Source organism: Phodopus roborovskii, unplaced genomic scaffold (assembly GCF_943737965.1).
Source record: "Phodopus roborovskii unplaced genomic scaffold, PHOROB, whole genome shotgun sequence".
NCBI classification, from domain to species: Eukaryota; Metazoa; Chordata; class Mammalia; order Rodentia; family Cricetidae; genus Phodopus; species Phodopus roborovskii.
The window spans coordinates 1,082,184-1,108,797 of NW_026126651.1; the positions used below are offsets into that span (position 1 = coordinate 1,082,184).

The 26,614-nt window shown below is 52.5% G+C and overlaps 3 protein-coding genes across 3 annotated transcripts; 2 read left to right on the forward strand and 1 right to left on the reverse strand.

Annotated features, from left to right (window-relative positions):
• Nucleotides 1-5,860: 5,860 nt before the first annotated feature.
• Klk15 (kallikrein related peptidase 15) lies at nucleotides 5,861-12,461 on the forward strand. The gene is made up of 7 exons (XM_051174221.1): nucleotides 5,861-5,872; nucleotides 6,076-6,167; nucleotides 6,224-6,414; nucleotides 8,999-9,149; nucleotides 9,769-10,052; nucleotides 10,173-10,309; nucleotides 12,218-12,461. The coding sequence occupies exons 1-7, from the start codon at nucleotides 5,861-5,863 to the stop codon at nucleotides 12,368-12,370; spliced, it is 1,020 nt and encodes a 339-aa protein (XP_051030178.1). The 3' UTR covers nucleotides 12,371-12,461.
• A 2,237-nt stretch (nucleotides 12,462-14,698) lies between these two features.
• Nucleotides 14,699-18,789, forward strand: LOC127213897 (kallikrein-1). The gene is made up of 6 exons (XM_051174353.1): nucleotides 14,699-14,744; nucleotides 16,701-16,860; nucleotides 17,374-17,382; nucleotides 17,778-18,067; nucleotides 18,179-18,315; nucleotides 18,630-18,789. The coding sequence occupies exons 1-6, from the start codon at nucleotides 14,699-14,701 to the stop codon at nucleotides 18,783-18,785; spliced, it is 798 nt and encodes a 265-aa protein (XP_051030310.1). The 3' UTR covers nucleotides 18,786-18,789.
• Nucleotides 18,790-19,086: 297 nt separating this feature from the next.
• On the reverse strand, nucleotides 19,087-26,495 carry LOC127213761 (uncharacterized). The gene is made up of 6 exons (XM_051174222.1): nucleotides 26,449-26,495; nucleotides 21,555-21,785; nucleotides 20,490-20,636; nucleotides 19,956-20,084; nucleotides 19,657-19,815; nucleotides 19,087-19,370 (listed from the first exon to the last, which is right to left on the reverse strand). Exons 1-6 carry the CDS (start codon nucleotides 26,474-26,476, stop codon nucleotides 19,087-19,089), a joined length of 978 nt encoding a protein of 325 aa, XP_051030179.1. The 5' UTR covers nucleotides 26,477-26,495.
• Between the last annotated feature and the right edge of the window lie 119 nt (nucleotides 26,496-26,614).

The following is a 26,614-nucleotide window of genomic DNA, read 5'->3' on the forward strand; positions in this document are numbered from 1 at the left end:
GTGACTGCTCCTAGGTATGGTGGAGGAAAAAGTTGATCGTAAATAGGTGGGAGAGCTTAAAGAACCAGACTTCTTTAAGAACCCGGTCGTGAGGAGAGGGGAGAGCCAGGAATAAAGAGCTGGGGCCAAGAGACTAAAAGGGCCAAAGGGCCCAAAAAAGGGCTGGTAGCCAAAATGGCTAAGGTTATACAAGGAAGAGCACTTGGAGGAAGGGAAAGGCCATCCCAGTCCCAGGGCTGGATAAGTTTCGGGTAGGGCCAGGTATGCCAGTTGGGGGATCCTGTAATAGGTAGGGACTGAGAGAGGCCGGGAGAAGCTGGCAGCAACGTTAGTGTCAGGCACCTCACTTAGCCTGTGTCCCAGGTTTGAGACCTAACAGTAAGGACAGTAGGTAGGCGGCGGGTGAAGATTCCAGGGGAAGAAATGAGTCAGGGTCCTGAAGACACTGGGGAAGGGGATCCCAGGAAGCAGCTGCGGGAAGGCCTGGGTGTCCTCAAGAAAAGCAAGGGAAAGAAAGTGGGAAAAGGAGGGAAGAGGAGACAAACGGAAGAGGGAGAGGGGGGGAGGGTGGGAAGGAGGAGGTGGAGGGGTGGGGTGAAAAGCAGAGAAGGAGAGGTACCCAGGGTGGGAGCCAGAGAGGATGAAGAACACACCCAGCCTGAGGCCCAAGGACTTGTGGGTCAGCCAAGACACCTAACCAGCCTGGGGCAGGCCGGACACGAAGATGAGGTCACCGCTAGGGGGCGGGGAAGACACACTCCCAAAGCCCACACCCCAGACTTCACTTGGCAGGGTGTGAGAGCACCTAGGCTGTCCCTTTGTGTGTCTTAGAGCCAAGGTCAGTACCTGCCTGGGCAGGCTCACAGTGGCATGCGTCATAGTGGAAAACTTAGCGCAAGCTGCCCCCCTCCCACCGCCCAGGAACCCTCAGTATATCCCAGAGAGCCCCCTCAACCACTCCCACCCTCACACCCCACGCCCAGGGTGCTCCCAGAATGGGGGTAGCTGGGGGCTAGGAATAGGAAAACTAGACTTCCTCCCCTTGGTCTTCTACGTAACTTTTGCCGCATCTGAGCTTCAGTCTCTCTATTAAGGAGGGAAGCCCAGAAGCCGTCACAGGAGAACACAATGATCTCAGGACAGCACTGGGCAAGCCTGCATCCCACAGAGATGCCCAACTGACCCTCATCTCAGCATGAGGCTACACAACAGAGTGAGGACGAGGCAAGGGGATAGTGGATAGGGAGCCTTGAGACTACATTAGCCATGGGGTCCAGGGTGCCTCAGGCCTAGGATGGAGACTTAAACTTGGGGCCCTGGGGGATTTGAAGCTCCAGGGTTCCAGAGTACCTGGAGGCCTGAGATTCCAGATAACGCTAACACCTTGGGTTCCAGGGTTTCTGAGGAGGTAGGTAGACAAGATGTCCTAGAATGTGAAAGCCAATTTCTAGAGCTATCTGTGTCCAGTAGCTCCAGAAGGGTTGAGCCAGCCATGCAGGTTTATCCCATAAAGTCAACAGCTTCCCAGACCTAGGGAGGGACGGAGCCTGTAACCGATGCCATGCTTGGCTGTGTGACCTCAGCTCAGTCCCTCCTGCTTCAGGAACCTCATTATTGAGGTTCTAGGCCATTGCTCAAGGCCCTCTGGGGGTTGAGACACCAGGACCAGCCACAGATACCAGAAGCCTTGGGTCATCTCTGATGATGCCAGCCTACAGATGCAGGGTCTGGAGGCCAAGCTCCAGACCCCAGGATTGACACCAGGGAATCCAGAACCGAGCCCCGGGGGCCTAGCTGAGTTCTGAGCGTATGCTCCACAGCCAACACTGGCATTCCAGAACACCAGAAGTCAGGCTGTCTTGAGTCCAGAGGCTGGTTGGTTTGTTGAGATGGTATTTCATCCTACCTCAGGCCGGCAGCTCAGGCGGCCTTAACCCTCCTCCGTCTTGCTGCGCCTGCTTCCTAAGTGCTGGGATTGTAGTATGCAGACTTGTGACACTGGGCCTGGCTCCGCGCAGGCTCTGTTCTTTGGTTTTGCTGCTGCTGTTGACTAAAGCAAGTCTTGAGTATCCCAGGCTGGCCTCAAGGTCATTGTGTAGACAAGCATATCCTGAACTCTCCATCCCCCTGCCTCCAGCCCCTGAGGGAGGGCTGGGACTGCAGGCTCCACTATCATGCCTGGGGAGGGAATCAATGGGGGGAGAGGGAGGTGACCCCGGAATAAAGGAACAGTGCAGAGCACAAGCCTGAGACCTCAAAAGTCACCCACAGTTCTGACCCCAAGACACAAGAGACTCCAGGCCCTGGACATCAGACTCCACAAGTAAACTCTCTAGGGCGGGCCTTGTCTCAGTGAATCAAGTCTTTTCATGCAAGCCCGAGGACCGGAGTTCGATACTCAGAAGCTATGTAAAAATCCAGCTTGAGCGTGTAACCCAGTGCTGTGGAGATGGGCACAGGTGGGTTTCTGCAGCCAGCTGCCCGGCCAGCCAGGTCTACCAGGGAGCTGCAAGTCCAACTGAGAGACTCTGACCAAAAAACAAGCTGGAGGGGCTGGGAAGGTGGCTCAGCAGTTGAGAGCATAGGCTGCTCTTGCAGAGAACCTAAGCTTGGTTCCCAGCACCCACGTCAGGTAGTAACCAACACAGCCTCCTATAACTCTAGCTCCAGGGAATCTAAGGCCTCCACGAGCACCCACGTGTGCACACATGCACATAAAAAACAAACGGAGAAGGTGGACAGTGACTTAGGAAGACACCCACAGTCCATGCATGTGCACGCACGTGTGCAAATTCAATATATTTTAATGGCTAAAATTACAAATAATTGAGACCATGACAACAAATGAGACCTTCCCAGTCCATAAGCTAACATAAATCCAGATCCCAGTTCCAAGGTGGCACACAGCTGTCATCCCAGCCTTTGGGAGGCTGAGGCAGATGGATCAGCCTGAGCTGCTTGGCAAGACCCTGTGTCAAAACAACACAACAGAATCAAACCTCAAAACTCTCCCCCAGGCCCAAGAAGCATGACCTCAGAGTATAGCTCCCACACCTACACCAGAATCCCAGGCTCTGCATTTCACAGTCTTCCAGGCTTCTGCACTGGTCCTCCTAACCCCTCCCCTTGAGGGAGCTGCTCCTGGGTGGAATTCCTCTTTACAGACTCAGACAATGGCTTCAGACTAATAAACGCTCATTAGACCAACCTAGTCTGGCATCGCACCTGCCGCCAGGGCGTCCAGCCTGTAAACCTGACCCTCCATGCCCCTCACTCCACTCTACCCAGCCCCACCCCCAGACCCAGGCTGGGCCAGGAGCTTATAAATGCAGGTTTTCGGGTGTCTGCTCCTCTTCTGGCATCCCAGCTGCTCTGGATGTCACTGCAGGACCTGGAGGGGGTGAGATCTTTGAGAAAAAGCTTGGGAAAGTGGGTGGGGGTAGGGAGGGGACCCTGAAAACGCTTTGGTCTCTAGAAGGCACAGACTGCCCTGGAGTTGTCAAGGGCACTGGGTCTCATGTGTCCTTTTCCTGTAGCTTCAAGTTGAATCTGAACCAAGTAAAACGTCTCGAATCTTCTAGAAAGAGCCTGGGCTGAAGGGGGAGGAGGGGAAGCAGAGACCGGAGAGGATGTCCCTGAAAACATTTGTCATAGAGCCAAGGGCATGGTCAGCAGTTACCACAGGTCAGGTCAGTTCAGAGCTCCCTGCGGTGTCCCCCAGTGCTGGGTCCCAGGCTCAGCAGAGCTGGGGACAGGAAGGTCTCAGTCACTGCAGTCAGTGCTACCTACCATGCAGGGAATTTGGACAGCTCAGGTTCTCAATGGCATCCCCTCTGGATTCCCGTGTGTGGGAAGAGTCAGGATGAACGGAAAGTAAACAGCAAGAAGCAAGATGAAAAGGACTTGAATTTACTCCCCCAGGCTTCCGGAGGTCTCTCCATGGGCCAGACCCTAACACTGGGTGGGACCTGGGATCCCAGGGTCAGTCAGGTGGGGTCTGCTCCAAAGGAGTTCTCAGTCTGATGAGGAGACCCCACAGAGAGTCAGGGGAGGGGCCAGGGAAGGTCAAAGGGGCAGGGAACGAACTGAGCAAAGTGAGGGTGTGAAACTGGCAGGACAAAAGTCCAGCACTGGCTGTGCCTAGGGAAGGTCCCAGAAGCCCAGTGTGACAGGCAGGAAAGGGAGGAGGCACTTCTGTCCCTCAAAGAACTGCTGAGCATGTGGAACTTTATTTGGGGGCTTCCAGAAGTCCAGGGGAGGTTGTGAGGCAGAGAGAAAAGCCCGCGGCTCTGGGTTAGGAAGACCCTGGAGAAGCCGGGTGTGGTGGTGGATGCCTGTCGCTCAGCATTTGAGAGGCTAAGGCATGAGAATGCAGACTTGAAGAATAGGCTGGGAAACTTAATGAGACCCTGTCTCAAAATGAGCAGTAAAAAGAGAGGTGGGAATGTGCGTTTCTAAAATCCACCAATGAGGGGCAAGGGGCATGGCTCAGTGCAGTTAGCCAGCATAGGTCAGGCCCTGCTACCCAAGAGGAAGGAGAAGAAAGAAAGGAAGGAGGGAGAGATGGAGGTTAGCTCTCTAGGGGCTTTGTTTACAAGACAGACTACAGGAGAACTAGACTTAAGGGGACCCAAGAGTGCCTGTGGGAGCCTTGATGGAGGCCTGATCCCGGGCCATGGGGATGAGGGAGAGAGACCCAGGGGGTTATTGAATGTGCAGGGCTCTGCCAGCAATGAAAGGAGCAGAGGGGCCTCCAGAGATGAGTACCAGGAAGGAGCCAGGTGGAGGCTGCGGGAGATGGGAGGCAGAGCCGTAAAAGGTTTCTTAGTCTATCATAGTGCCGCACACCTGTCATCTCAACAGTCGGGAGGCTGAGGCTGGAAGAGCGTGGGTTTGAGGCCAGCCTGGATCTATAGGAAGACACTATCAAAAAGACAGAATAGTGTGTCACATGTGAGGATGCATTTCTGCCTTCAGGGATGGTGATGGGGACAGATGGATCCAGCCTTACCCCAGTTTTTGTCATCCTCCCCCAACCAGGTCTCCAAGCCCAGGACCCAACTCCACAATGTGGCTTCTCCTTGCTTTCGTCTTGCTGGTGTCTGCAGGTGAGGAACACCAAAGCTGGGTAGTGGTCTGATGAAATGGGCTCTCCTTTCCCTAGGTCTGCAACCTAGGACCTGCTATCCCATACTTCACCCAGAGACCCCTTTATGATCTTATCCGAACCCCACCAGAGCCACCTGCTAAATGTCCCTGAATCCTCAACCATGAGGAAGTTCTGGAGGTGCTGAGCCACCTGAACCCTTGAACCTGAGTTCCAAGGCAATTCGTTATTGCTGTGTAGCCTTGGGGAAACTTTTACCTCTCTGGGCCTCAAGTACTTTCTACCTGTGTCAGTCACCATGAAGTCCTAATCATGCCATGTAGGTGATGCAATCAGGCTGGTTGAGACACCAACAGCACACAGGATATAGGTTTGAATCCTGTGACTGCCAGTTCCCCAACTCTGCAACTCTAGTTTCCCAACCACAAGATGGAGGCAACTGTCCTCCATAAAACCTCAATGCGGTGTCCCTTGAGGTGTGTGGGTATGATGGGACACTCCACGCAGGGCCATCACATTCACACATAAGGACCATGTGAGGCAGAGGGGGCCTGGGGAGATGGCGCAGTGCATACAGTGCCTCCTGTGGAATCGTGAGGATCTGAGTTCAGATTCCCAGCACCCACACGAAAAACCAGCAGTAGAGGGCTGGGAGGAGATGGGGACCCCCGGGCTTGCTGCCATTCAGCCAGTCTGTGAGCTCTAAGTTCAGTGAGAAAACCTGTCCCCCAAAACAAGCTTGGGACTGGCGAGATGGCGCAGATGGTGCGTGTCAAGCTTGTCTGACTGAGTTTGGGACCCACGCATGGAAGGAGAGAACCCCTATTGCCTTCACTGACCAGGAAGCAGGCTGCAAGCAGGGATGGCCGCTAAACCAAGGTCACCCTGGGTGACAGGCCAGCTCCACACCAACCTCTACCATGTCTTGTGGAAATTTTCAATGTAACCTGATGCTTCCTTCCCTGGAGAAATTGGAGGGGGTGTCCATTAACGACTCCCCTGCTCCCCACACGACCTATGCCCAGGGCTCTCAGCCCTCCCCCAGCCTCCCCCATGGCAGGTGAGCCTTCCCTTGGGTTCTCCCCGTGCTCTGCCCCTGCTGTCTGCTGCACCCAGCCGGGGCCTCCGCCCTCCTCCAGCTGGGACTGGCTGGGTGCAGCCCGATGCCCAGCTGTTCAGCCAGTGCCCTTCTCCACAGGGCGACCTCACCCTTCCTCTGCTAAGCCCCTCTTCTGCCACATCCGCATTCCTACAGCCTCCTAGGCCCTTTGGCCCTGTTCCTGACCTTGGAGGACAGAGGGCAGAGTGTGGACATTTGGCTTGGTTGAAACAGTCCAGCCCAGAAGTTGAGTGTCTGTCATGGTCTTGACCTTGGAGGAGTGGAGCAGCCACATTGCTCAGTATGAGGGACTGTGGCCTCAGATGTCCCAGTGAAGCCTTATCTGTGATGCCATTCTCTGTCTCTGTCTCTCTGTGTCTCTCTGTGTCTCTGACTGTGTGTGTGTGTGTGTCCCCGTGTGTGTGTGTGTGAGATTTGCTGTCCAGAACCACAAGCCAGGTCCCCACTACACTTCAAAGAGTGACCTTAAACATTAGTGAACCTGTTCCCTCTGTCGGTCTCTCCTGCTAGCTATCTTTGACCTTGAAGTCTCAGCTTTATGTCTGGCAGTATCTGAATGTGGTCTAGGGTGGTGGAGGACTGTCCAAGTCCAGGTATTCACCATATAGATGGGTATCTGGGTCTCTGAGTTTGACAGAATGACTTGTGGGTAAAACACATCTTTACATTGTGTGCACATGTGTGTGTACATGTATGTGGATGCCAGAGGTCAATATTGGCTCATCCCTCAGGCACTGACTACCATGTTTTATTTTATTATTTTATGTGTGGGAGTGCATTGCCTGCATTTATGTATGTGTGCCTTGTGTGTCCCCTGCAACTGGAGTTACAGATAGTTGTAAGCCACCATAGAAATTAAAACTGGGTCCTCTGAAAGAGTAGCCAGTACCCTGAACCAGTGATTTATCTCCAGCCCCACAGGCGGGTGTTTTGTTTTTGTTTTTGTTTGTTTTTGTTTTTGACACAGAACACGTCAGTGCTGATGCTCACTCATTAGGCTGCATTTGGCTGGCCAGAGTGCTCCAGAGATCCTACTGGCTCCAGGCACTGACGTTGTAAGCATGCACCACCGTGCCTGACTTTTTACCTGGCTGCTAAGGATTGAACATGGGTCTTCATGCTCACAAGGCAAGGTCCTATCAACTGAGTCATGTCCCCAGCCTTTAAATTGTGTTTTTCATGCTGGCTGTTGTAACTAGGTCTGTGCAGATGTCTGCCATATTTTGGCCATACCTGCATCACCAACCTGAGCATCCACATAGACATCCCCATAAATAAATGGGTGTCCTTTGTTTAAAGTAACAAGTGTCCATGACTGTAATCTCAGAGCCTGAAAGACATAAGAGAAAAGGCTGCCCTGAGTTCAGACTACCCTGGTTACATTGTAAGTTTCAAGCCAGGCTATAAGACAGGGTGAGACCCTGCCTCACAACACTGAAAAACTAAATCAATTAATAGTGTTACAAGCAGTTACGATGTGCCAGGTACAATTCGCACACATACATGGGCACACACAAAGGCATCTGTAGACTCCTTTTATTTTAATGGCCACCCACACATTTTTACAGTTGAGAAAAACAAGCACTAAGAGATCAACTTCTGGCTGGGGAGACAGCTCGGTCAGTGAGCTGCTTTCTGTGCAAGTATGAGGCCCTGAGTTTGACCCTCAGACCCTGTGTCACAAGCCATGTATGAAATGCAGCACTCGGTAGATGAAGACACAGCGGGTTCCTGAGGCCCAATGGCCAGCCAGCCTAGCAAAGTCAGTGAGCCCCAGGCTCAGTGAGAGTAATCCTGTCTCAGTAGTCAAGGTGCACATGGCTGAAGAATGACACCAGAGATTGTCCTCTGGCCTCCATGCACATGTGTGCACCCACACATACACGGACATGCAAACACAAGAGTTAATGCTTCATGGCAAGTACAGGCAGCAACTGTCAAAACCAGGATACAAGTGTGTGTGTGTGTGTGTGTGAGAGAGAGAGAGAGAGAGAGAGAGAGAGAGAGGGAGAGAGAGGGAGAGAGGGAGAGAGAGAGACGCATGCATGTATGCCCACCTACAGTGTGGGTAGAAGCAGAAGGTAACACTGTCTCCCTCCATATTATTTATTTATTTATTTATTTATTTATTTATTTATTTTTGTTTTAAATATTTATTACTTTTATGAGTGTGTGTGTGTGTGGGTAGATGTGTGTAGGTGTCATCAGAGACCAGAATAAGGTCTCCTGGAGCTAGAGTTACAGGCAGTTGTGAACCACCATGTTGGTACTAGGATCTGAACTCAGATCCTCTGCAAAATCAGTTTGAGCTCTTAACTACTGAGCCACCTCTCCAGCCCTCCATCTTTTCTTTTCCCTTCTTTTCTTTTCCTTGAGTCTTGGTCTCTCACAGACTTCACCATTGCACCAGCCAGTTAGCAAGTCCCCGGGGATCAGCCTGTCTCCCCTGCCCAACCTCAGCACTGGGCTTACAGGGCATGGCTGCTACACCTGGCTTTTTATGTGGGCGTTGAAGGCTCCAAACTTGGGTCCTCATGAAGCAAACACTTTACCCAGAAAGCCAAACCCAGCCCTAAGCAGGGCTCTCTCTCTCTCTCTCTTCCCTAGACAGAGCATCTCAGTGTTGCCCTGGCTGTCCTGAAATGCTATAGGCCAGGCTGGTCTCAGACTCAAAGATCTGCCGGCCTACAGTGAAGGCAGGGTGAGGCAGGGGTAGGGATTCTGAAAAGGCAGGGCTCGGAGAGAGATTCCCTACCTGTGTCTCCCCACAGCTCAGGACGGTGACAAGGTACTGGAAGGCGAGGAGTGTGCTCCCCATTCACAGCCATGGCAAGTGGCCATCTTTGAGCGTGGCCGGTTCAACTGTGGTGGCTTCCTCATCTCCTCACACTGGGTGCTGACTGCCGCCCACTGCCAAACCCGGTATAAAGGCAGGGTAGGGGACCCTGTGGGGTGTGACTGTGGCTGGGGGTGTCTAGGTTTGGGGTACCTGGACTGTTGGGCTTGAGTGGAGAAGTAACCCAAGTTCTTGGTTTCTGAGCGTCAGGGAGGCTAGAGGTGAAGGTCCTGGGCGCAAAGGGGTGTGGATTCTGCTCCTGTAGATCCCTGAAGGGGAAAGAGAAGTCTGCAAATGTCCCATCTTTTGGGACCCTGATGGGGGAGGGGTCTATTGGTGAGAATTTTTCTATTTGAAGGAGGAGAGAGGGCCAAACATCAGGTTGAGTTCTACATGTGTGCCTAACTTGGGACTCCTTGTTTTGTTTGACTGTATTTTGAGAGAAAAGTGTCACTGTGAACCAGGATGGTCCAAAACTTTACAAAAATCCACCTGCCTCTGCCTCCCAAGTGTTGGGGTTAAAGGCGTGTATCGCCACACCCTGTGACTCATGGGTTCTAGAGGGGCCATGGCTGGAACCATTGGCTTCAAGGACTTGAGAGAAGCAAAAGAGATTTTGAGGTTCTCAACGGGTCAGAAAATCGCAGGCTGTCTGCTCTTTGACCCCTTTGTCTACTCCTTTCTGGTAACTACTCTCCGGTCCAGCTTCATGAGAGTGCACCTGGGTGAGCACAACCTTCGTAAGCGTGATGGCCCAGAGCAAGTGCGGTTCGTCTCTAGAATCATCCCACATCCAGGCTACGAGGCTCTTACCCATCGGCATGACATCATGTTGTTGCGACTTCTCCAGCCTGCCCTGCTGTCACGACAGGTGCGCCCTGTGCCTCTGCCCACACGTTGCCCCTTTACTGGCGAGGAGTGCATGGTGTCAGGCTGGGGCCTGTTATCAGACAGCAAGCCTGGAGCCGCAGAGAGCCACAAGCCACAAGGTGCGTGGAAGGATGGAGCTGGATCTAGGAACTCCAGCAACGCTGTCCTCCAGGGTTCTTGGGCGGAGGGCACAGGGACCAAAAGGAATGAATACACTCAAAGCCATCTGTCCTCCTCAGTGAGACTCCCCGATACGTTGCATTGTGCCAACATCAGCATTATCTCCGAAGCATCTTGCAACAAGGACTACCCCGGTCGAGTGTTGCCCACCATGGTGTGTGCTGGCGTAGAGAACGGTGGCACAGACTCCTGTGAGGTCAGAGCCAAGTGGGGAACTTTGGGTAAAAGGGAAATAGGATCTATCCTAGCTGGCTTTTGAGGAACGGCAGGTCAGGAACTCAAGTATGAACCTAAAGCAGAAAACACGGGAGGATGGTACTTACTGGCTTGCTCACTGGCTCCTGTTCAGCTGGCTTTCTTATATTTTTGGTTGTGAGCCTAGCCTTTAATGGCTGAGCCATCTCTCCAGCCCTCGGCTGGCTTCCTTTTTCTGTCTTCCTTCCTTCCTTGCTTTCTTCCTTTCCTTTTTTTTTTTTTTTTTTTTTTTTTTTTTTGTGTGTGTGTGTGTGTGTGATGGGAGATGTCATTCTGTAAATATGTTTCTCATGCTGGTTGGTGGGTGAAGCACTGTTGGCCAGTGGGAAGGCAAGATGGGCGGGACTAGGAGACAGGGAGGAGAGGGGAGGTATTGGGGAGGGGTCAACATGGAGAGACTGGAGAGAGCAGAACCGCAGGCCCCCTCTCTCCGGTAAGATGAGACCACGTGGAAATACTTAGATTAATAGAAATGGGTTAATAATTAAGACAGAGCTAGCCGATAAGAAACTAGTAACTGGCCAACAGCATTATATAAAACACAGAGTCTCGGTGTGTTATTTGGGGCTGGTGTAGCGGTGGAACCAGACCGTCGGGGAAAATCCTTACTCGTAACATTTATGTGTTGAGTGTTTTGCCTAGATATATGCGAACTGCCTTGTGAGTGCTGGGAATCAAACCCGGGTCCAATGCAAGAGCAGCCAGATCTTTTCTGTTTGTTTGTTTGTTTTGGGTTTTTGTTTTGTTTTGTTTTTTGAGACAGGGTTTCTCTGTATTGCTTTGGAGGTTGTCCTGGAACTTGCTCTGTAGACCAGGCTGGCCTCAAACTCACAGAGATCTACCTGCCTCTGCCTCCTGAGTGCTGGGATTAAAGGTGTATGCCACCAATGCCCAGCACAGCCAGGGATCTTAATTGCTGAGACAATTCTCCATGTCCTCAGCTCGATTTCTTATATAGCCAAGGCCCATTTGCCTAGGAGATAATGCCTCCCAGTAAGCCAGAGCCTCCTATATTGACCAACAGTGAAGACAACTTCCCACAGACATGCTCTGGGCAACCTCACCACTGAGACTCCTAGATGATCCTAGGCTGTGTCAAGTTGGCAACTGAAGCTAATTGAGACAGAATAGGACAAGTAGGGTTACTGGAATTTGCTTTGGGCCAGAGACAATGCTATGTTTAGGTATGGAATTCCAGGAGCAGTTAGAATCATGGTAAAAATGTAAGTGGGGTTAGAGATTTGAACATGGAGTAGATTACATGGTCTGGGAAAGCATGGAGGGGAGCTAGAAAGGGGAGTGAGTTTGGTTTGACTCAGGATGGGGACTATGTTGAGGTTGGCATGGGATGGTGAGGGTTTGGGGGAGAGTTGAAGATGATGCAAAGATCAGGATTGGGTTGTGTTTGATGAGCACAGGTGTAGTTGGATTTTGAATGGGAAAGATGTATGGATTGGACGGAATCTGACTCAGTGCCATGGGGCTGTTAGTGTGAGATGGAGCTGAACCTCTGTGGGGGAGGGGGCTGAGTGCTCTCGGTTTGCGTTGAGTCAGTGTAGGCTTGGATTGGTTTGGGGTAATGTTAGAGTTTCACAGGGTGAGTGAGGTTGGTTTGGCGTTTCATTGAGATGAGGAATTATGGTTAGTTAGACAGTGGGTTGCGAGTGTGACTCGGTTGGTAATGTCCTAGTACACAGGAAGCCTGGGTTCCATCTCCAGCACCATGTGACCCAGGCATGATAGCACACACCTGTGGTTCAGCACGTGGGAGGTTGAGGCAAGAGGATGAAGTATTCATCATCTCATTGCACAGGATGAAATATTGAGGAAACCCTCTCTATCCCCACAGGGTGACTCTGGAGGGCCCTTGGTCTGTAGTGGTGCTCTGCAGGGCATCGTATCCTGGGGTGACGTCCCCTGTGATACTACCACTAAGCCTGGCGTCTACACCAAAGTCTGCAGCTACTTGAAGTGGATCCGGAAAAACATGAAAAGGAACTGAGTCATTGGCCCAGGACCTAGGTCCCTCACTGACCACCTGGGACCCTGACCAAGAATCCCCCATAGCCGGTCAGCAACCCCATTCCTCCTGGAGACAGAGCTGGGCCCCTCTGCACACTGTTAGCCAGGGTTCCTCTCCTCCTGAGGTCACCTGCTTAACACCAAGAAAACAGTGTTTTCCTGGCACTCTCAAGGCAAAAGCAGGCAGATCTCTAAGTTCAAGGCCAGCCTGGTCTAAAGAGTGAATTCCAGGACAGCTAGGGCTGCACAGAGAAACCCTGTGTCAGAAAAGAGAGAAAGAAATGAAGAAAGAAAGGAAGGAAGGAAGGAAGGAAGGAAGGAAGGAAGGAAGGAAGGGAGGGAGGGAGGGAGGGAGGGAGGAAGGAAGGGAGGGAGGAAGGAAGAAAATAATGCTGATCCAGCTTTCTCTGTAAGGGTGTGACTTTCTTTAGGGTATGATGGGAAATGGGTGGGGGACTAGGATATAAAGTCTACTGTCCCATGTCACCTAAGGTTCCCCTTCCCTGGGCCAGGGAACATTATTTTGCTCATTTGGACCAGCTGTGAGATGTTGGATCAGGGGCCTGACCTCACTCATTCTGTGAAACGGGTTACCATAACACGTGTCTCCTAGGGTGTCTATGACGATTAAAAGAGTCATTCATCTTAATGGATCAGAACAGTGTCTGCCACTTTGTCCACAGTCACAAACTGTACACTAGATTTCCAAGAGTAGTCATTAGTTCGAGGCTTCCTGGTGACCAAAGCAAGAAGACCAACACTCTACTTTATTTTCCTTGGCCACATTGGTGACATAAAGTATAGGCTCTGACAATGTAAGCGGCCTTGCTGATTGCATCCATGTCTTGTTTGAAGCCTGTGGCTTTACCATCACATTTATGAGAATACAGTTTCTGATTCTCTTCAGAGACCCCAAAATGTGATTCTTGGGATCACTACATGTTTAAGCCCTTGATCTGGATCATAGAAATCAACAGATTAGATTGAGGGAAGGGTTGTCATTGCAACTGCTGATAATATTTTATTATACACATTTATTTTGTGCGTGTTCAGAGCTTAGAGGACATATATTCTAAAAGTTGGCTTTCTTCTCCCATTGGAATTGAATTCAAAAGCTGTCAGGCTTGGTAGAGACATCTTATCCACTGATCTATCTCACCAGCCTCAGGATATTTTTGTTTATTTGTTGCTTCATAGTAGCACAGGATGACCTTGAACTTCTGATCCTCCTGTCTCCACATCCCACTTGCTGGTTTTATAGGCATGCACTACCACACCTGGTTTTACATAGCACTGTGGCTCGAACCCAGTACCTCATGCAAGCTAGGTACTCACTCCACCAACTGACCTACGTTCCCAGTTCCCACCCCCTCCCCCCACTCACTTCTTTTGGAAGACAGGGTCTCACATAACTCGGGTTGGCCTAGAACTCGTTATGTAGCTGAGCTGACCTTGAACTCCTGATCCTCCTGCTCCCATTTCCCAAGTGTGCACCAGGCTCTGTGGTGACAATCTTGACTGGGGAAGCCAGTTAGCAGATCTTTGGGACTTTGAGGGACATGATCTTACATCCCCTTATCAAGGAATAGAAAGATCATTGTGCCCCAACACTGTGGGTGAGTGACACTCCCCTGAGAGAACCTGACTTCTCATATCCTTGGATCAAAAGGTGATCAGGCTGTGGTAATACGCATTCTGACGTCTATTATTTTTATTTTATTGATTTTCTTGATACAACGCTCTCTGTAGCTCTGTAGATTCCAGGTCTAAGAAGGTAAGAACCCTGACTCAAGCTCAAGGTTTGTATTTGCAGGAAGCGTGTAGCCCTCTTGGCTACCACTGGTGCCAGGAATTTGTTTTACCCGCTGGTTTCTGAAGGTATGCTGGGTCTTGAGGTCCAGGACCATCCTTGGAAATGTGGGATGGGGCCACATGCTCCTCCACCCTCCCGTTGCACCCCTTCACCACCACCACAACCCGACATCGCCCTTCTGGCTATTGCCCCCAGATCACACACAGCTCCGGGAACAGCAGAACATGCTCCGCCCAATCTCAGCCCTGGGAAGGTGTCCGGGGTGACCTAGGGCCTACAGGACAGCAGGTGCAACAGGTCCCTCCCCTCCCACAGCTGTGGGGGTGGGAGTGGGGAGTCCACTTCCCTCTGTCAGCAAGGGCAGGGCCTTGGCCAGCATCTGGGTGCCAACAGGGCAGGGGCGGGGCGGGGGGGGGGGATAAGGGTTTTAAAGGCACTCTGAGAAGGCTCCTCAGCTCCAAGCTCACTGCCTGCTGCCTCTGGACGCCTGTCACCATGTGGTTCCTGATCCTGTTGGTGGCCCTGTCCCTGGGAGAGACAGGTGAGGCTGGGGGGGGGGACGCGGGAGGGGCCAGAGCCCCGACTCTCATGCTCCTTTAGCCCTGGGGATCTCTTTTCTGCTTCCCCCCACCCCACCCCAGCTGCATCCCGAAGCACACCTGCGCCTCCCGCTTCCCCTGTCCCTGGCGGCCCTCATTCTCACGTCAGTTCCCTCCCATTTTCCAGAACTTTCTCCTCTTCCCTAGCCACCTGACTGTCTGGGCTTCTCCAGTCTTTCCAAGGAACCCTGCCCCTTACAGACCTTGGGACCTGGGTTGCCCCTCCAGTTTACCTCTCTCTCTCTCTCTCTCTCTCTCTCTCTCTCTCTCTCTCTCTCTCTCTCTCTCTCTGTGTGTGTGTGTGTGTGTGTGTGTGTGTGTGTGTGTGTGTGTGTGTGTGTTTCTAGAGCCTAATAGTCCAACTCCTGAGTTAGGGGCTTCCCCAAACCCCACACCTAGAGACTTTGGCTTTCCAGAAGCTGTCAGCCTTCAACTGTGTCCTCCAGTCCCAACAACTGGTCCCCCATCCTCTCAAGTCCCTCAGTTTTCACCAACAGTCTTGGCTTATGACATGAGATGGGTCCCCTTTCTGGAGTGGGGGATCTGCCCACGTCCCTTCTCCTGGTTTCTGTTTGGTCTGGTTTGGGGAGGAGGAGTCCGGTGGTGAGAACAGGTGACATCCTCAATCACTCACCAGCTTGTTTTTGAGGCAGGGTTTCTCACTGAACGGAACAGAGCGCTCCCCCATTTGACTAGGCTGGCCTAGGGGATCCTGCTGTTCCCATCTCTCCAGCTCTGGGCATGCAGATGCACGTCACTACACCTGCCCTTTTTACTGGCTTCTAGAGCTCAGGTCCTAATGCTTGCATGGCCAATACTGTAGCAACCGAACCATCTCCCCAACTCTTGGGGATAGTTGTGAGGCATGGTCTCTTTATGTAACCCAGACTTGCCTCAAGCCCATGGCAATCCTCTGCCTCAGCCTTCCCTATGCTGAGACTGCAGTTAAGAGCCACCATGCCTGGCCCAGGCCTCCCTCTCTCAACCGCAGGCTCCTGCTAACTTCTTGCTCTGCCCCAGCCCCTGTCAAGCCCTGACTGAGTCCCACAGCTCCAGTCTCCTCTGCCTAGGATTTTACCTAGTCCTAGTACCCCATACGGAGTGGGCCTTCCTCTCCCTCACACAGTGGCCTGACCTTTAACTCCTTTTCCGCTCTTTTCCCATGGCTGCCTCCAGGAGAACCCTGAACCTCTCAATGCCCCCAGACCATTGTCCCCCACCTCCATGAGAAACGGAGCCCCTCACTGTTTACCCCAGCGTTTCTTTCTCTCACCACTTGTCCGTCTCAAACTCTGTCCTCAGGGAGCCCCATCCCTCTCAGACACCATCCCCACCACAAGCCCTAACATGCGCCCACCCCTAGCCCTAACCCTACCCCATCGACCTGGGAACCCTCATTCTCCCCAGCCCAGCTGGCCACTTCATGCCCAATCCAAGAGCCCCCAAGTCATCTTGGGTCCCCTTTCCTGGGCTCATTTATCCACTCAAGCCTAGATCTCTGAGACCCCAGCCTTTTCAGAACCTCCCAAACCCAGCCCAGTCCCTGACTTCTTCTCAAGCCTTGGAGACTCTAAATGCCAAATCCTATTCTGATTCCACTCTCATTCAGCTAAGAGCCACTGGATTCTGGAATCCCCCCCCCCTCCTACTGTCCTGTCATCCCTTAGCCCCAAGTTCAAGCCTGACACCATACCTGACTCTTGCTCCAGATGCCAGCAGCTAAGTTACTTCTGTCCCCACAACAGAGATCTCCCTATCCAGGACCAGGCACCTTAAGGTTCCTTCCCCCAGATCCCCTGGCCATGTTCTCTGATCCCAGCCCTGGCCAACTGTACCCTCAACAGCACACCTCTGTCTCTGAGCCACCCCCTCCCCCCCCACCGCTCGCTCTGTTGCAGGTGCTGCACCTCCCATCCAATCGCGGATCATTGGAGGATTTGCCTGTGAGAAGAACTCCCAGCCCTGGCAGGCAGCTGTGTACCACTACACCAGATTCCAGTGTGGGGGCATCCTGGTGCATCCCCAGTGGGTGCTCACGGCTGCTCACTGCTACAATGAGTGAGTAGGGCCAGGGCCAGGGAAGCAGGGCTGCAGCCAGAGAACATGACTCCGGGTCAGGCTGGGGTACTGAGGGCAGGGTGAGGAGGGACCAGGTGAGAGTTGAAAGGAGGGCGGAACTGGGCCCAGACCCCTCTACCCATGACCTCTTGGGTCTCTCTGTGCTCCCTCGGGCTTGTGTTTGGTTCCTGACTCTTTCTTTTCTGTCTTGTTGTCCGTGTGTCTCCTGTCTGTAGTCACAGCCGCGTGTCTCTGTGGTCATCTGTCACTGTGTGTCTCCCCGTCTAGGTCTCTGCCTAGCCCTCTCTGGGTCTGGGTCTCTCTCTTCCTCCCCCATCACTACTGACCAAACTGGAGAACAGGCCTAAGGGGCTCCCTGAGAATAGGAAGGGATCTCCCTAAATACAGATGTCAGAGGGGTCCTCACCCTCCTCGCACAGCTCGGCCCTTAGGACCTTCGGTCCACTCTGAGGACACACAGAGAATGGCGAGTCTGAGCTGGAGCTGGGTGAGGGCAACTGAGTACAGAGGGAGAACAGGGTGCTATGGGGGAAGCGAGCTCAGGCCTTGGGCTGTGGTCCAGGCCTTGCCTGCTGGGGAAGCTCAGCCCAGTCACAGCTGCAGCTGAGCCGCTCTGGAGCCCTCCCCCTTCTCCCTGACCCTCCCTTTATGTTCTCTCTCTCTCCCTCTCCCTCTCCCTCCCTCCTTCCCTTCCTCCCTCCCTCCTCTCTCTCTGTACACACACACACACACACACACACACACACACACACACACACGTCTCTGTCTCTGCCTCTCCCTCCTCCCCCCTCCCTCCTTCCCTCCCTCTCCCCCTCCCCCTCCCCCTTCCTCCCCTGCACTGCCCACTCTCCCTGGTTCCCTCCTCTCATTCCCTCCATCTCTCCCCCCAACCCTAGCAACTACCAGATTTGGCTGGGCCGCAACAACCTATATGAGGATGAACCCTCAGCACAGCACCTGTTTGTCAACAAAAGCTTCCCTCACCCTGACTTCAACCTGGACCTCCTGAAGAAGGACTCCCAAAACCTCCTCGAGGAGGACTACAGCAATGACCTGATGCTGCTGCACCTCGCCCAGCCTGCCGAGATCACAGATTCCGTGAAGGTCCTCAGCCTGCCCACCGAGGGACCCACAGTGGGGAGCACCTGCCTTGCCTCAGGCTGGGGCAGCATTGAACCCGTTGAGTGTAAGTCTGGGCCCGCGCCACCCAGCCTACAGAAGGACAAGTGGGTCTGCAGGAGGGGCACAGGGGACAGGGCTGGAGCCTACTCACCACCCTCTTGCCCTTGGCCCACAGTCGAATACCCAGACGAACTCCAGTGTGTGTACCTGGAGCTCCTGCCTATTGAGGAGTGTGTCAAAGCCCACACCCGTAATGTGACAGACTGCATGCTGTGTGCAGGGGACTTGGAAGAAGGAAAGGACACTTGCGTGGTGAGTGAGCCCTCCCTGCAGTGATGAAGGCTAGAAAGAGGGAACTCAAGACTCTTGATTCCCACTTCAGCCCCCATCCAGCAGCTGCCTCTCACGCATCCCTGTGGAAGAGATGAGCTCTGGGTCTGGGCCGGGAGAACCCTGCAGCTGGTACTACTTGTCTTTGACTTGGCTTCAGGGACTGCCCTGTCCTCCCCCTACTGGAACCCCATGCTCCTGCAAAAGCAGGGCCCCCAAGAGCTGTCCTCAGTCCAGAACACAACCGCCAGGACCTTCCTCACTTCTGACCCTCTCCTGCTTTCTCCTGCTTTCAGGGTGACTCAGGGGGCCCGCTGATCTGTGACGGTATACTCCAAGGTGTCACGTCATGGGGCCCTGCCCCATGCGGCAAACCGGAGAAGCCGGGCATCTACACTAAAGTTATTGATTTCGTCCCCTGGATAAATGAAGTTATCAAGCAAAACTCCTGAGTGGCACACCATCCCCTGGCTCCTAATAAAACCCACCATGCAGCAAATGAGCTTAAGTTCTGACACTTTCTGGCCTTCTGGAGCCGGGTACCAAGTCAAGGCCCAACCAGCTGAGGCCAGGACTTCCCCAGTGGACCTCAAGCGTGTGGCAAGGCACAGGTGTACATGTGGTCAAAGGGATGGGCTGAGACAAACGCAGACAACAGGCTGAGACCAGGTCAGGGATGCCACATGCGTGGGCTCTGGCAAGGAAAAGGCTCAGATCGCAAAGGTGAAGTTAGAGACATCAGGAAGGTCAGGCCTAGCCGTTCCACACTGAGAATTTGGACTGTCGACCTGGTTTTATTGAGTCGGAGAAGCCAGGAAGGGGACGGGATGTTACATCAACATCAAACCTTGACTTCCTGAAGAGGGGTCTGTCCACAGTAGGACAGGGACCGCCCCCAAGACTGGGCTGCAGAGTGGCCTCCTGGGGTCCCTGGGTGGGGCCAGACCAAAGGATGGAGAGTGGCTTAGGGGCGTGGCCTGTTGGGCGGATCATCACCCGCTTGGGGCCCGGAACCACACTGCTCTGGCTGCTTGGGACTGTGGACCAGTGTCTGCTCAGAGGGACATAGGACTTCCAGAGTGGGGGTCCTTGCCAAGACTCAGACCGCAAAGGGTGGGTCCTAGCGCTGAGGAGCGGGGCTTGCCACCTGTCTCCTGAGGGTGCTGCCTGCTCTCAGGGGAAGCATGGGACCTCAAGGGAGGTCTAATGGTGACGGAGTCACAGGGACAGAGGTGGTGGCATCTGGCTGTGGGGACTCCTCAGTGTCTTGAGAAGTTGCGGATTTCCCCCCAGGGGGAGCCTCATGGTAGTTCGCTAAACTACTTGCAGCACACTGGTTCTGGGTGGACTCCAAGCTGTGGTCAGATATGGGCTGCAGCTGCATTAGGCGTCTTGAGGCCCAACGAAAGTAGCTGACCCTCCGTTCCACAAGAGGTGTAGTGTAGGTCCATAGTCTCAATTGGTTGAGGAAGGACAGAGCTCCTGTGGGAAGGAACCCGGTGGGCACTCGACTCTGAGCCCCACCCCAGGCCCCACCCTGGCCCTGGAGGCTGACCCCCTTTCCTGGGCTCCTCCCCTGCCCTGCCCAGGCCCCGCCCTTCCATCCGAGGCCCCGCCCTCACCGGCCCACAGCATCAAGACGCTGGCGCACCAGCACAGGTAGAAGGCCAGCAGGTAGGATACCTGTGGCCTCGGGCGCAGCCTATCGCAGTTGATGATAAAGAGCGTCAAGCTGAGGAGAATCAGGAGCCCTGCACTGGGGTGGGGCCAGAGAAGGACAGGAGGCTAGACAGGAAACCCCCCCGGCCCCAGGAAGAGGAGACAACCTCCCTGACCTGCCACACTAAGTCAATACACGCATGTACACACACACACACACACACACACTCACTCGGAGAGAGGGAAAGGGAAAATGGGAAGCAAAGCCATCAGCCCGGACTGGTGTGCACAGGCCCTTGATCCCAGCTGTTCAGGAGAGTGATGTATTCAAGGCCATCACGGACTACAGAGTGAGATCAAGGCCAGCCTGAGTTACAGAGAAAGCCCAAGACAGACACAGAGATACCCCTCGGAAGTGTAGCCACACCTTTGGGAAGGAGGCGGCTCTGGGGTGAGGTGGGGGCTCCCCAAGCACCCCTGTCCTCACCGACACTTACCGATGCTAATGCTGAGGAAACTGAAGACAAAGTCGATCTTGTTCAAGCGGCGGCAGACTGGCCGGAAGGAGAGGAACATAGTGGGCAGGAGGACGAGGCACAGTGCCAGGGCCAGAAATATGAAGCCCTTGCTCATGTGAATGTAAACTGGGGAGGAGAGTTGGAGAGATAACTACAGTTACCCCCAACACACACACACACACACACACACACACACGCATGCACGCACGCACACACACGCCACACACACGCACACGAACGCATGCACGCACACGCAGGCATGCACACGCGCACACACACACACACATGCCACACACATGCACACACACACATGCACACACGCACACCGGCGCATGTCCTCTCTCTTTCCCATCATTCCCTCTCATGCCATGAGGAGCACAAGTCTTGGAAACACCCCCAGTGCAAGGTGTGGCGGCACACACTGTCATCCTAGTGTTCCAGTGGCTGGGGAGGAATACCATTTCAAGGCTTGCCTGAACAATTCAGTGAGACCTAGACCCTAGCTGTCTCAAAATACAAAGCAAAAGAAGGGGCTATAGCTCCCCTGGTGCGATGCTCACCTAGCAAGTTTGGAGCCCTTCATTCCATCCCCAGCCCTTCCATAAACTGGGTGTTGGTGGTCCATGCCTGTAAAGTCAGCACTTGTGAGGAGGCTCAGAAGTTCAAGGTTACCTGCAGCTACACATGGAGTTGGAGGCTAGCCAGAGCTACATGAGACCCTGTCTCAAACAAGGCAGAGGATGGGAAGTAGCTCAGCACCTGTCTGGAATCTCTCACTTAGGGGCTGGGGGAGTGTGGCTCGGTAGTAGAGTCCCCTTGGAGTGTGTGCAAGGCCTTGGGTTCTATCTTCAGCATCCCCCCAAAATGAAAAGAAAACACATTCCCTCCATGCACATCACCAAAATCACTTCCTGGAAATTCTAAAATGACTCTACGGCCCCTCACAGAGTTACCCTCCAACAATAATGCCCCCATAGGAGCCCTAAGCTACTGCCCCCCTCCCCACACACACAGAGACTCCAGGAAGAGTGCCGCTGGCCCAACCCAGAGTGGACACACGGCCTATGCACTGACCAGTGACTTGGCCCACGTTGGCACACTTGTGCCTCCTGCAGTCAATCCAGAGGCCGATGAAGCCAGTGTAAGGACCATGCACATAGGCCATCCGCCCATCCACCACGCTGAACACCAACAAGGTTGCCAGGAAGATGAAGACGAGGGACCAGCCACGAAGGACCAGCTTTCGGTCCTCCTCCCAGGAACAGAGCAGGTCAGCTGGGGAGGGAGAGAGTTCTGGGGACCTGGGCCTTTCTCCACTACCTAGCCTCATTCTCATTTCCATCTCTGCACCCCGCCTGCAACCTCCTCCCTGTGGAAGCTGTCCCCAGCTCATCTCCAGGAACCCTAACTCCTTCCCTGGCGCCTTCTTCTGATGCTGATGCGTCACCACCCCGCTGCTAACCCCAACTCCATGCTGGGCCACCATTCGGTCACCAGTCTTATCTCAAGTCCTCTCCCCTGTCCCTTGTATGTGTCCAGTCGGCTTCTCCTATCTCCAAGAGCTGCCCTACCCTGGGGCTTCAATGCAAGTGTGCCTCTTCTTGAGACACTTTCGTGGGTTTGGATTTGGGTTTTGCTTTTGTTTGAGACAAGGTTTCATGTAGCCCAAGCTGGCTTCTAACTCACTAAAGAGCCAAGGACGACCCTGAGCTCCCGGTCTCCTTCCTCCACCGCCAAGTGCTGGGGTAACAGGTGTACACCAACACTTCCGGTTTATGTGGTGCTGGGGATGGAACCTGGAGCTTTGTGCATGCCTTGCCTGCACCCTACTGAGTGTGCCATTGTCCCAACCCTCACTGCTCACTTTTGCCTGGCCTTCCACAGCCACCCACCCTTCAATTTCTCTTCTGCCCATCTCCTTCCCTGGGCTCAGCCAGGAACTCTCAGTCCACAGAACACTCAGTCCCTGGTCAGTCTGCCTGTTACACGTTTCAGTGGTGTGAGGTACATCCCCTTCACTGGCAAATCACAGATTTACAATTACTTGCTAATTGTTTTTCCCCTCACCAACCCTCTGCAACAGTGTTACGTGAGGGTGGAAAATCTATTTTGTGCTCCATTGTCCTCCCATCTCTTAGCAGAAAGGCTGTGGTGCTTGTTAGGTGAAGGGAGCGACCGAGTGAATGTGGGAATGGATGCATGCATGAGTGAATACACACGTGAGTGAATGCATCAGTGGACAGATGAACTCATTGATGGGAACATGCATGAATGGGAAATGCATGAATGGATACATAAATGAATGAATGAGTGCACGAATGAACTCATGAATGGATGAATTCTGCAGTTATGGTAACAAAATGGTGACTCCTTTCTCATCCTTTGTAGCGGAGAACAGTTTGGTTTCCAGAAAAACTTGGGCATAGAGTCCTAGGACTCAGAGAAGAGCTTGGGGGCCAATGATCACCAGCTCCTTAGCTGGCCTGGATATAGGATGGCCTGGCCTTCTTGGAGTGGATCACACATGCACATGCCCAGATCACATGTGATAATGCTGTGAGAGTTGAAATTATGTAGATGTCCAACAGGAGGGGTAGGTCTGAAACATGCAACAGACACACAGTAAGTAGGTGGCAAAGGCCATGCATTTCTCCTTTTCTGTAGCAGAACCCAAGCTGAACTTTTTTTTTTTAATTTGTTGAGACTCAGTTTCCCTAAGTAGGTCTCACTGGCCTGCATTTACTAAGTAGACCAATCTGACCTGGCGCTCACAAAGATCCACCTGCCTCTGCCTCCTAAATTCTGGGATTAAGGGTGTGCACCAACATATCCAGCTCCGGAGCTGAACTCGTCATGGTGCTTCTGGAGGGGGTGTGTGGCATTTTCTGGTTGCTGTCTTGAGAAAGGGTCTCACATGAGCCCAGTCTGGGCTGACCTCACTACGTAGCTTAGGATCGCTTAGGATCGTTGTATACTTCTGATCTATCTGTCTCCGCCTCCCCAGTGCAGAGGTGACAGGCAGTGCCTGCTTCATGCCAGGCTGGGGTGAACCCAGGGCGTTATGCTAAATGAACATTCTACTGAGCTGTGGCCCCAGCTTTGGCTTTATGGCTTTGGTCTGAGGGATTTGGTCTGTGTTTGTCTGTGTGTTTGTTTTTACATTTATTTAGTTAGTTGGTTAGGAAGGGGGGAACATGAATACCATAGAACACATGTAGAGGTCAAAACAAAACAAAACAAAAACAAAAACCCGAGGGAGTCCCTAGCTTCCAATCAGCAACTGAACTCAGGTCTCAGGCTTGGCACTGAGTGCCTTTACCTGCTGAGTCATCTTATGGCCCTGGGTTCTGTTTTGTTGTTTTTGTTTGTTTTTAGATAGGATTTCAACACTGGCCTGAAACTCACTATGTAGACCACACTAACTTCAACATTCTGGCAATCCTCCTGCCTCATCATACTTAGTCCTGGTATTATAGGAGTGTACCAGCTAGTCCAGCAAGTGTTTATGGTTTGTTTTGAAATTTGGTTCCAGTAGCCAAAAAAGTATTTCAACAACACCACATTTTATGCCATTTTAGAATGGCAGCTTTCTTTGGTGTTGAGACAGGGTCTCACCATGCAACTCTGGCCTACCCAGAACTCACTATATATATCAGGCTGGCCTCGAACTCAGAGTGATCTGCCTGCCTCTGCTAAGTGCCAGCACTACCAAACCTGACTGGAAGATGCCGTTTTAACGCCTTTAAAACTAGAACGCATCATATGATCAGGCACATCTCAAAATTCACCTTTGACCTTTAAAAATAAAGTATTAGCAACATCTACTAGAGCCAGGCATAGTAGTGCACACCTTTAATCCCAATACTCAGGAGGCAGAGGCAGATAGGTTTCTGTGAGTTTAAAGTCAGCCTGGTCTACATAGTGAGTGCCAGGCCAGCCAGGGCTATGCAGAGAGACTCTGCTTCAAAACAAGCAAACCGAAGAGTAACACCTGGATTTTCTATATTACATAATCACTGAACAGGGGCCAAGCTTGGCATGCTGGCACTTGTCCATGATCTCAGGACTTGAGAAGTTGATGCAGGAGGATTGTTATGAATTTGAAGCCAACCTGGGCTACACAGTGGGTTTAGGGCCAGCCAGGGCTACATACATAGATAGATGGATAGATAGATAGATAGATAGATTAGATTAGATTAGATTAGATTAGATTAGATTAGATTAGATTAGATAAATAAGGGGACAACAAGACATGGATCGACAGATGGAGGCTTTTCTCAGCAAGGCTGATGACTTGAGCTCAGTTTCTACAACCCATGTGGTGGAAAGAGAAAATCGAGTCTTAGAAATTGCTTTCTGAGGGCTGGAGAAATGGCTTAGCCGTTAAGAGCACTGACTGTTCTCCCAGAGGACCAGGGTTCAATTCCCAGCACCTACAGGGCAGCTCACAACTGTCTGTAACTACAGTTCCAGGAGACCCGACACCCTTACACAAGCAAAAACTAATGCACAATAAATAAATAATTTTTTAAAGTTGCCCTCTGGGGCTGGAGAAATGGCTCAGAGGTTAAGAGCACTGGCTGCTCTTCCAGAACACCTGAGTTCAATTCACAGCAATCACATGGTGGCTCACAATCATCTGTAATGAGATCTGATACCATCTTCTGGCCTGTAGGCATAAATGCAGACACAGCAAAGACACCCCAAAAAACACATAAGTAAAAAAAAAAAAAAGTTTAAAAAAATGTTGTCCTCTGACCTTCACACACTCCCTTGATACACCACACGCACACGCGCACACACACACACTAAATAATTAAATGTGGAGCTAAAGAGTTGGCTCAGTGGTTAAGAGCACTTTCTGCTCTTGCAATAGGGTTCAGCTCTCAGCAGTCACACCTAGGAGGCTCACAACTGCCTATTTAAGTCCAGATCCAGAGAATCTGACACCCTCTTCTGGCCTCTGCAGGCACTGCATGCACATGGTGCACATACACACACAGGCACTCACACATACACATCAGAAAATATAAATGGGGTCTGGAGAGATGACTCAGTGGTTAAGAACACTGGCTGCTCTTCCAGAGGATCAAAGTTCAATTACAAGCACCATGTGGCAGCTCAAAACTGTCTGTAACTGATGTGAAAATAAAATCTAATAATATGGATGTTATTATAATAAACATATAAAGGTCTGAGAGTAGTATTTCATCAGCAGAAAGTAAGGGGAAGAGCAGGATGTTTTCTAGTGTTGTTTTTGTTATTAGCATTTTGACATAGCTTCTCACTCAGCAGCCCAGGATGGGCTCAGACTCAGTGCTGTCCTGTCTCTGAGTGCTGGGACTGCAAGCTTACACCATTATACCCACCTGGGGGAAGAGGATCTCAAAAGTTCCTCTCCCTGCCTGGGATGCCTGCCTGCCTGCCTGCCTGCCTGCCTGCCTGCCTGCCTGCCTGCCTGCCTGCCTGCCTGCCTGCCTGCCTGACTGCCTGCCTGCCTGCCTGCCTGCCTTGGTGCTTACTGGGCTGTGTCTTCTTCCCCCTCCCCCCAGAACTGAAGTATTCAAGAGCAAGGAGCAGATTTAGCCTTCTGTGAAGTCTCAGGGGAGGATGAAAGGCAAGTGAGAGAAACAGACAGAAAAAGGAACAAAATGAGACATGGAGGTAGAGAGGGAAACCAAGATAGAGACTGGCTGAGAGCAAGCCTGGGAACTGAGGAGAAGACGCAAGTAGGTGGAAGGAATTATAAGTTCAGATCTTCTAGAAACTAGAATTCATCTCTAACATGCCGCTGAGCCAGCCTTGACTCTCAAGCCTGCCTATCCCTGATCCTAGCCAGGCCTAGCCCAAACCTTCACTAAGCCAGCATTACCCTGTCCCACCCAATTCAGACTCCATCCAGTCCCAGGGGCCTAGCCCTAACACCCAGGTCACTCACGAAAGTCTATGGTGGAGTCTGAGGCCATGGCCAACCGCACCCTCTTGGAACCCTTCCAACTGTCATAGAACCCACCCCACCCCCAGCTGCTGCCCAGCCCCAGATCCCTGAATGCTATCTGGGGACAGAGAGACAGATAACAGGAGCTACAGAGTCAGACCTATAA